The 10,350-nt window shown below is 38.2% G+C and overlaps 1 protein-coding gene across 1 annotated transcript in view; it reads left to right on the forward strand.

Moving 5' to 3' along the window:
* Nucleotides 1-9,165, forward strand: part of LOC124718987 (FAST kinase domain-containing protein 4) — an 84,969-nt gene extending 75,804 nt beyond the window's left edge. Inside the window, exons 10-11 of the mRNA XM_047244657.1 lie at nucleotides 592-835; nucleotides 8,947-9,165. Coding sequence (XP_047100613.1) covers nucleotides 592-823 — 232 coding nt within the window. The 3' untranslated portion in view covers nucleotides 824-835; nucleotides 8,947-9,165. The remainder of the gene's footprint in view (nucleotides 1-591; nucleotides 836-8,946) is intronic.
* Nucleotides 9,166-10,350: the final 1,185 nt, after the last annotated feature.

The raw sequence follows: 10,350 nt of genomic DNA on the forward strand, positions 1-10,350 counted from the left end.
TATCATAACTCAAATAATTCTGCATATCACTTTCAAACTGTCCAATCTTCAAAATTAATCCCTCGTGTGCACATCTGGGTTACAGCTCGACCGTCATCCTCGACTGCTAGTCACCAACTGAGTCATTCCAACATCTCAAAAGCACATTTAGTTGACCTGGGATTCTCCCACTATTGGTGCAAAACTGATACAGCAAGATATGGAAGCTATTGGAAATGAGTTGTTACTAGCGATCTTTAGTAATGGATTGATCGTGATACATTTATGGGACTGTGTGTTCTTTGGCAGGGGTCGGACGACATCACGACTTGACTATTGTTCAGTTACCTATAAACAGTTTGGCAGCTTTAGGAAGCTAAACACGTTTATGAATGAACATTAACTATCTTTGTTTTTATAACCTCTGAGGATGTCTCCTGCAGAAAGAGTGCAGAGGGAGAGGGAGGGAAGGGGGGGGGGGGGGGATACTGGACACAGAAACATACCTGAGATCACATTCTAATTCACATAAAACCGTCACCACCAAGGTGACTGCACTTTGTTCAGAGCTGTAATGTATCCTCAAATACTTTACATGTACATCTTCCACAGGGTAGCATTGCTGGTGTGGAGCTACGCAGAGGTGTGCCGCGGGCGTGGTTCCCCGCCCCCTCCTGCGGGCCCTGCCGCACTCGCGGAGAGGTTACTGACTGCCCGCGGCTACCGCATTCTTCGCGTACACCACGCCGAGTTTGCAGGTGTCGGTGACAGCCTGGTGAAGAGGGTGCAGTTCCTGGAGAGGCGTCTCAAACAGCTGGCCACTGCACCGTCCCCTAACGGCTAGCTCTAGTCTCAGGTCAGTAGATGGACAGTGTCATTCAGAATTGATATTATTGTTTGTTTAAAATGCTTGCTTATTACTCTAGCTTGCATTGTATGCTTTCTGTCATATGTGCATAAGGAACAGAAACAATACTGTGTAACTGGCTTTTGTAGATTTCAGTCAGTTGGCAAACTTGACTTGGTGCACCTGCAGAAATTTTCAGTTCTTTACAGTGGAAGTTAAACTGGGAAAGACACAAGGGGAAAAAAGGTGTAACTCCCAGAGAACGACATACAGTGTGGCTGGAGCAGTGGAAGATCTCTGAGACTATTTGTGGATGATGCTGTTGTCTTCAGGGAGGTTACGACACTAGATGAATGTAGCAAAATGCAGCTATCTGTCACCCTCAGAAACGAATCTCCACTTTCATACACTACATATAAATGAGTTCTCAGTGAAAAGATTATCTTATAAAGGGCTGTCCATTTCCATCAACTAGTGCCCGTAATATCCGCTGCGTCATGTGGCTGCGACGTAATGTAGTCCGTTTAACTTCGTGGTTATGAAGTAATATTTGTCTTTTTATCTTTTCATTTCTTCTTTGAACACCAATTTCGTGGTCATTTAAGCAAATGTGTCTCTGCTGATGACCCTTTTTCATTTGATGCCAAAAACAGAAGTGGTTACCGTCAGTGAATACAAGCTGAAGTGTGCTCACATTTGTATAAGACTTTCCTCGTTATAATGGAGATTTGACCATAAATTTTGTATTGTCTACATTATTTTAAATATCACCTACAACTTTACAATATTATATGTTAATGAGGAGTAACAGCAACTAGAAAGCTGAAACGATTGTGGGAGATGCAAATCTTGAAAGAAGGGTACATGACGTTATTCGAGTGATTGCAGGGTTGAGGCAAATTTACAAAGAACTTGGCAGTATGACTCCCCCTTATTAGTAGTACTGCACCCCCTCTGGCTGAGGTGCGTGAACTGATCGGGTTGGGAAAGGTGTCGTGAAGCCACTGCATCCTCTCCAGAGACAAACTGGCACACAACTGTTGCAACTGGTTCTCGATATCCTGTGTACTGGCACTCGGACAAGGAAGGTTCCGAAGCCGGTTCCACACTTGCCCAATTGGGAAAACATGTCGGTATCTTGTGGGCCACAGAGGTACCTGAGCATCGTGCGGCATTTCCTAGAGACACGTGCTGTGTGTGGATGACTGTTGCAAAATGGCATCACGATACTGCAGCATGTGAGGCAACACACGAGGAGGCAGGATATCCGAGAGGTACGGTTGTACTATCAGAGTTCCCTCAGTCGCTACCAGCCGTAACTGGAAGTAATACCCGATGGCTCCACACATCTCGACGTGAGGTGTAACACTGCCATGCTGCTCCAAAACATTGCACGAATGGAGACACCCTCCCCTCCGGCCACTGCTGACCCCCTCCCCTCCGGTCACTGCCGTGGAATGGAAATTATAACATTCTTCAGAAAAGTTAAAATTAAAAATCATCTTGTATCATGTTATTTTAAAACACATTTATTGTACCGTAAGACAAAATTAAAGTATTATTACAATGGCAAACAATACTTACAATACAAAAGGAGCAGCTACATGCTCACTGCTCAGAAACTAATACCAGACTGACCCCTCTGCCAACACAGCAGCCAACCTTTATACTTTCTTAACAATCCTGAACAATCCTCCGGCATTGTTTAAGATGAACATTTGATTAAGTAACAATTAAAATTGTTACAAAATATCTGAAAATACACATATAAACGTATGTCTGCTCAGTACAGTAAGTACTCTACGATATTAGTACATGTCTGTAAATTCTTTTGAGAATAAACTCTCAAATAAGAAATTACAATAATACATTTATATTTTCTATTAATTACTGGAGACTCCCTTCACGGGAATTATTCCCTTCATTTACAGAGCTTCTAGACTTTGAACTGAAATAAATTAAACAGTTATTTTCTCAATTAGAAGTTTTTCTGGATGAGTTACATATTTTGTTTACATGTGGAATCCTGAATTAGACTGGGAATTGTTCATTTAAATAGGCCTCAATGGGCTGTTACGTTTCAAAATGACGTCCCGTGCTTCTCGACAGAGTGTAGGGGAACGATGCGGGAGACCCGCACCGCTGTACTAGGCGAGGTCCTAATGGAAGTGGTTTGCCATTACCTTCCTCGGACCGTAATGGAAATGAATGATGACGATGAAGACGACACAACAACACCCAGTCATTTTGGGGCAGGTTAAAATCTCTGACCCCACTGGGAATTGAACCCGGGACCCCGTGCTCGGGAAGCGAAAACGCTACCACGAGACCACGAGCTGACTCGCCAGTATCGATCATCTGGGATAGCCGTACATTGCTGAGCACAGTGTAATGCCATTAGACAGCAGCCCATTCCGTACGCAGCCATTTCTGTTGTGGTGTTAACAGCAGCGTACGCAGGAAATGTTAATAGTGATAGTCACCGACCTATGTTGTAGGGTGCTACTGAATGTTGTTCTCAGCTGGTAGGCACAGACTTGGAGGGGTTGCGATGTGCTCGGTACCCAATATGGTGACCGTCACTTTTGGTGGTCAGACGTGGTCGACTGGAAACTGCCGAGGGGTATGCCTGCCCTCACGTTCCCGTGTAGTCCCACATCAGAGGACTGTCACATCTGAATGCCCGACGAATCTGGGTACTGTACAATTTGATCCGCCCCTTTCGAACTCTGTCAGGTGCTGAGAATGCTCTCTAATACGAGTGTGCCGCATACCTGTGTCCTTAATAGTGATCACTCAACATCTGATGCTGTTTGTGCCAGTTATATACGCTGTCAGATCTGGTAACAGTGCTAACTGTGAACAACATTCTTGTGGCTGTTCTAACTGTCACAGAGGATAGTGGGATTTAGCCCATTAAGTCCCAAATTAATTTTTTTTTAAACTGAATATTCTATTCGTTGATTGTAATGTACATAGTGTATGAACCACAATAAGTACAAAAAGAGCCAAAGAATATTTATACATGCTGATATAATGGCCATCCTCAAAATAGGACGCTGGGATCTAACAGTATTGTATAGCATACTAAACTGTATTCAAGTCTTAACTATTTATTTCTTGTGAAACGGTACAAAACACTTCACACACATTGTTACATGGCATTTAACACAATATGGTTTTGGTTTCCCGGTTGCATTTAGCTCTTACACATCTTCTTTGCTTGCTTGTTTTGTCAATCATATGACCAATTCCATCAAACCTGATGTCCAGGATCACTCTCAACTGACGTGATGGGTATTCCATTGGACGTCCAATATTCGGTCTTCCAGTGTCAAATTTCCGGTGTGTAACTGTAACAGCACGTCTGAAATCCAGTAAATCCAGTGCGTTCTTCATATTTACTCCATATCTCACAGTTTCTTTCACTATGAACTCGTATATGTTTTTGTTCATCAGTTCTTCAAACATCTCCTTCGGAGTCAAGGAAGAAAGTTGTTCCGTCAATTCCTCTCTCTTTGTGCTGATGCCATGCTCACTAGTTTGAGACAGCTTTGTATAAACTGCAGGTGTCTTTTTCCAATTGCTTTTCTCATCAATAAGACGTCTCTTCTTCGATTTACTTCTGGAAACTTACGATGTACTTGGCATTGAAGTTTTACATACAGTTTCTTCATTATTCTCTGATGCAACCTAACGTAACTCAATAGCCCCCGTTCCACATCTGAGACTTCCACGGTTCCAGTAACATCGTCTGGACCTTTTTCTTCGTCGGTCATACAGTCTCTACCTTAGGAGGACATACGGTGATATCAATTTGGTCCTGATCATCTGACACTGCATTATAGAATGCGTCACTGTTTATTATTTCTTCGTTAGTGAAGTATCTATCTTGTCTGAAGGCCATTATAATCTATATAAAATAAAACGAAATAAAATGTAATAAAATAAAGTGAAATGAAAGAATAATACATTAGCACAATCTACAGAAAAGGGAATGTGTAAATACCTCTGTCCATCTGGAACTGTATTATTTACTAATGGGTAACATATTCATAAATATACTAACATGATATGCTGTAAATTTCAAAGTAATATCATATTCTGTAATATATATAAAAGAGGGGTCGTTACTTACCTCAGCAACAAAATCTGGTAAAATTACCATGTTCTCAAAAGAAAAAATATCAGCAATAGCAAAGTTGTATATTTCAACATGCAGCAATACAAATAACTGAAATGATAACACCAAGTCCCAGTGTCCTATTTCGAGTACACTAAATTTTATAACAATGGAAAACAATGAATATAACTCCAATTGAGCTAACAATGCAAGTAATTTAAAATACACGTTGTTGACTATAAATAATCACAAAATGATCTTTGCCACATATTTCAAATATTACTAAATTGTCGATAAAGTAAATACGTGTAATAATGAAAAGTGTGCCTTAGTATTCAATAATGGTAGGATTTATTGCTTTTAATTTCCTGTAAGCACACATTTGTTTTAAAAAGCATCAACAAATGACGTAGAACAGTAATAGTTGCAAATTAATAATTTATTGTGTATTTATAAATAAATATGTGCTCTGTCCTCAAAATAGGACACTGGTACTTAATGGGTTAATCATTTACATAGCATTTGATGGTGAGTATGTACACAAAGTTACATTGACATCCCTCTGTGTATTGTAGGTACTTTACTTTTTTGGTTAGGCTATGTACTTTCGAACATAAAGATATACATAACAAGCAGTAATAATGTGCTGTGGGTGCACACTTTTTTCCATTTTTTTAGCAAACTGACACAGAGTCGGTTATATCGTAGTGTTTCTTCGACAATGTTATATGTAATTGGTGTGACTCTATTGTCACTGTTAAATCTACAACCATTTTTAGGTTGGAAACATCTTTGGCATAGTGTTGAGTCCAAAGACAGGCTTGATGTAGATCTCAACACTAATCTATTCTGTGTAAGTGTCTTAATCTCTGCAAAACTATTACAACACACATTCATTTGAGCATTTTCCCTATAGTCAAACCTGGTGGGAAGTCTTTCTTCGTTAATTATCCAAACTGCTGACTTGATCATTCCTCTGTAGCACCACATTCATGCTGCTCTTCTCTTCGTGTGTGGACTACTTATCATCCATGTTTCATATAAGGCTACACCAACGAGAAATAGGAATGGGAAAAACCGCCCAGTTAAAACTGGTACTGATATTTTAGTTCTAAATAACAGGTATTTTTTGGCATTTGTTTAGTCATGGTTATAACAGGTATTTTTATTTTTTACTGACAATCAGGCATAAAACTGATGTACCAGTTTACCATATGAGTGGTCCTGAAATTTTTGGTTTTCAAATAAAACTTTTTTAAAAACAGGTGTAGTAGGGTGTTCTGCTTGGTTTCATCTTTGAACAGTTGTTTCTTATGAAAGGGCTCAACTTAGATACAAATATATTACAGAACTATTATTTATGAACACATTAAAAAATAAATTTTGGCCAATGGATTAATTCATTATTGAAATTTTAACAATTGACATGTAATCATTCCTGGTAAATGTTATATTTTGCCTGCTATCTAAATTGTTCATTTTAATTTTTTGTAAGAGCATTTTGTCAGTAAAAATCAGTTGTATTCGAATTCCCATTAAAAAGAAAACATCTGTATATATTTGATCAAAACAGACTTTTAATTCAAAATAATTAAAAAGAGAGAATTCTACAAATTTTACACAAAGTCTTATAAATTAAAAACTTAACAATTCATTTGTAGTTTACAGCAAGAATAGAAAGTAGCTGATCTGCTTCCTGTGTGTACATAAGGTGTCGTTATCTGCTTTTAGCACTTTGAAATGCGCAACTTAGCACGAAAGATAGAGTACTCTAACCTAAGTTTTCACCTTTTCGCACCGACTATTCGTGATGCCCAAATAGTGTACGATCCTCGATTACAACATAATTTTCGAGCAGAGATTTTTAATAATTAGAATCAGGAGGAGAATAATGGTGAATTTTTTAGTATTCAACCAATCATTACTTTTCAAGAAAAGCAGCAAATGATCGACAGACTATAAACTTTCATTTGTTTACCTACTTTGTTTAATATTTTGATTCTACATATCTTGAAAAGTGTAATGCAGAAACCTGAGTGAGTCCTAGAATATTTTGACCATTGTTCAGTGTCTACCTATTTTGACGGAAATAATAGCAATAAAAAACAAAAAAAATTATTTCAGAGGATGGTTATTTTAAGCAATAAGGCTAAACTGGAGATGAAAAAAAAATCAGAAACCAGTTGTTTCAGCAATAACCGCCTTCCCTACTGACAAATAGTTGTAAAAGTAAAACTTCCATACACTTAAATTTGTGTTTGAAGTTAACATTATCATTTAAAGCTGTTCTTGCTATTTTTGCCTGTCTGCATTTCATATCCTCCCTACTGCTGCCACCATCAGTTCATTTTCTGCCCAAATAGCAAAACTTATCTACTACTTTCCCCATTTTGTAATCTAATTTGAGAAGCAGTTGTTGTAATTGAGTTGCATTCCCCACCACCCTTGCTTTTCTCTTCTCAGTGTATGTGTTGTAACTAAAAAATAAAACAATGGAAAGTTCAGGATGGGATTAACAACAATATAAAGAATGTAGATTGGTGCTCACCACATTGATGCAGGCAGCCACAATGTAAAAGACTGATAAACTTTTCAGCTCTCAGACAGAAAGGTCCTTCTTTGGAACAGAAATTTGTGTGTGTGTTTTCTATTTCCAAAGGAGGCCTTCTCTGCCCAAAAGTTCAAATATTTAGCAGTCTTTTTCATTGTTCCGCCTCCTCTGTTTGGTGAGTAGCAATCTGTTTTCTTCTTACTGTAATGTCTCTTTAAGACTCTGTTCATTCCATTCAGCTGTTATTTCAAGTCCTTTTCCATCTCTGACAGAACGATATGTGTTAAATTACAGTTATTTACAATAGAAATTAATGTATGTAATGATATGATAGTAAAAAAAAAATCTGGCTGGTACACAAAAAGACATGTGCTGGGAGAGTTTCGAGTGTACGTAGGATTGAATGTAGGTATTACTTCTTTAAGGTAGGCAGTGGAATGCCTTTTGGTGGGATGTGGGAAGGAGTTTGGGAAGAATAGTTCTCGAGTCTGTGCATAAGCAAAGTGAACTCAGTGCAGGTAATATACGTTGTCTAGTCCCAGTCATATGTGATAGCAAGTAATGTGGAATGATGAGAGAGCTGCTAGAAGGATGTGTAGCAATCTTACTCAAGAGCTTATTCATTGTGGGAAAGGGACTGCTTATCACAACTGATAGGCCGTTTGTGAATGGCAATGCAGTGAGGGTGGCAAACTTTGGGAAGGAAGCTGTCAAAGGGACAGGACTTGTTGGTGTCAATACCTAGTAAGGTGGCAATCCGACCACAAGGTGAAATGAAACAAATTGGGTGTCTGCTGTCTTACACACAAACTTTCACGTACACTCATGTTGTAATTGAATACTACGATTCAGATTGCTGTGCCCATTCAAAATCTGTAATCTTCTTCCTCATAACTGTGACTGGACTGCTTTGGTCCCCAAATAACTTTTAATCTAAAGCCAGATGTACGAAGTTGAGCTACATTGTTGCAGCCTGCGTCAAGTTCTTGTGTCACAGGCCCATAATTTTTATGTATCATATACAAGATACGCTGCAAAGTAATATAAAGTATGGCCAAAATAAAAACGGCCCCACACCATAAGCAACACATTGTCATTTTCTTATTTCCGTCCATCTTTCTATAGTGTGCCAGGCGTTGTTAATTGTCACAGACTCCGCTGTTATTTGTTGTAACCTTTTAAAAGTACATTCTACTTGTAAATGAAATTGTTTTCCTATGGTTTAATATGCATGTTATTGACGCAGGGCCGCATTTATCTCGGACATAGCGTATTATGCGAGTGAGAAAAATTAACAGAGGAGATTCTTATTTTGAATGTTTTTGCCGTCTTTTAGATTTATTAGCTGTGTCTAAGTCTTCAAAGTTGGGTTGAGTTCTACACTTCATTTTGTGTGTAGATTTTAAAGTTTGAAGACAAATTAATTTATTATTTTTGTTTTTGCAGGTTGCACAGAAGAAGGCACAGTGACATTGTAGCAATGGACAGGAACTGGACAGTGTGAGCAAAGGCAGAAACAGGAATATCTGGACAAGAGAACTGCTCTCTCCATAATTTATTGTTTTGTCTTTACGTGTGGAGTTAATGTGGTGGTGTGTAGTGCTGCTGATGTCAAACTAACAATGTGACCATTATTTATAAATATTACTATTTAGTTGCAGTTCAGAGTAATGTTTTTATTTGCTGTGGCAACCGATAAATTGACTTTCACACCATCAGTCTGCACTGTAGAGTGGATGGTTAGTGTGCTTGTAGTATTGGTACTTGGCACTTGCAGCATCCACTGTGACAGTTATGTTATAACTGTCTAAAGAACACAACATTTGCAAGCTCTTAAAAATTGGTATGGTGGATACCAATTTATGTGGTACTTGTACCTCCTCTCTACAGCAATTTGCAATCACCAACACTACAATACAAAACTAAACAACGTAACACAAACATAAATTTTGGAAATAATCGGATTATCCTTGATTTGTAAAAAAATTATATTTCTTTTAGAAAGCATTTTAAAAATCTGTTTTTATCATTTTGGCAGTGCTTTCCTCGAGAGTTCAGCCAAATGTTTTCAAAGATCTAAAAGTAGTATCCCAAATTCCATTTACTTTGGTGGTCCTCTGTTGCATCTGGAGGTTCTAAGTACTATTCAGTGAACTTACTTATTTATGTTGGCTGTAACATGTTTGAATGCAGTAACTCTGTAACTGAATGAGAAGCTATTTCTTGTGTTTCAGGTAAGTTTAATTTGCTGAGTACTGTTATAGCAATAGAAAGAAGAAATCCTCATCTCGGAAAGAACTGTTTGAAGTTTCAAACATTTAACAGAGTTCTTTTTAGTCATCTACATAACCACACTGATGCTTGCATGAGGAACAACGTAATGGGGTGTACTTGTGTTTCATTAAATTACTCGCATACTGCTCAAAATGAAACTAGTTCAAGAAAGAAAGAAAACACTCAGTCTTATTTTGGACAGAGACCACATTTCATCATTTCAAGTTGACGATGATACAGAAACTAAGAATACAAAAAAATTAGGTCAAGGATTCCAAAACTTCTTTAGATGTTTGTATAATCGAAGGTGGGAATTTAAGAAGATAGGACCTGGATAATCTGAAAGAACCAGAGGTTGTACAGAGTTTCAGGGAGAGCATAAGGGAACAATTGACAGGAATGGGGGAAAGAAGTACAGTAGAAGAAGAATGGGTAGCTTTGAGGGATGAAGTAGTGAAGGCAGCAGAGGATCAAGTAGGTAAAAAGACGAGGGCTAGCAGAACTCTGTGGGTAACAGAAGAAATATTGAACTTAATTGACGAAAGGAGAAAATATAAAAATGCAGTAAATGAAGCA

This window comes from Schistocerca piceifrons, chromosome 10 (genome assembly GCF_021461385.2).
Source record: "Schistocerca piceifrons isolate TAMUIC-IGC-003096 chromosome 10, iqSchPice1.1, whole genome shotgun sequence".
Taxonomy (NCBI): domain Eukaryota; kingdom Metazoa; phylum Arthropoda; class Insecta; order Orthoptera; family Acrididae; genus Schistocerca; species Schistocerca piceifrons.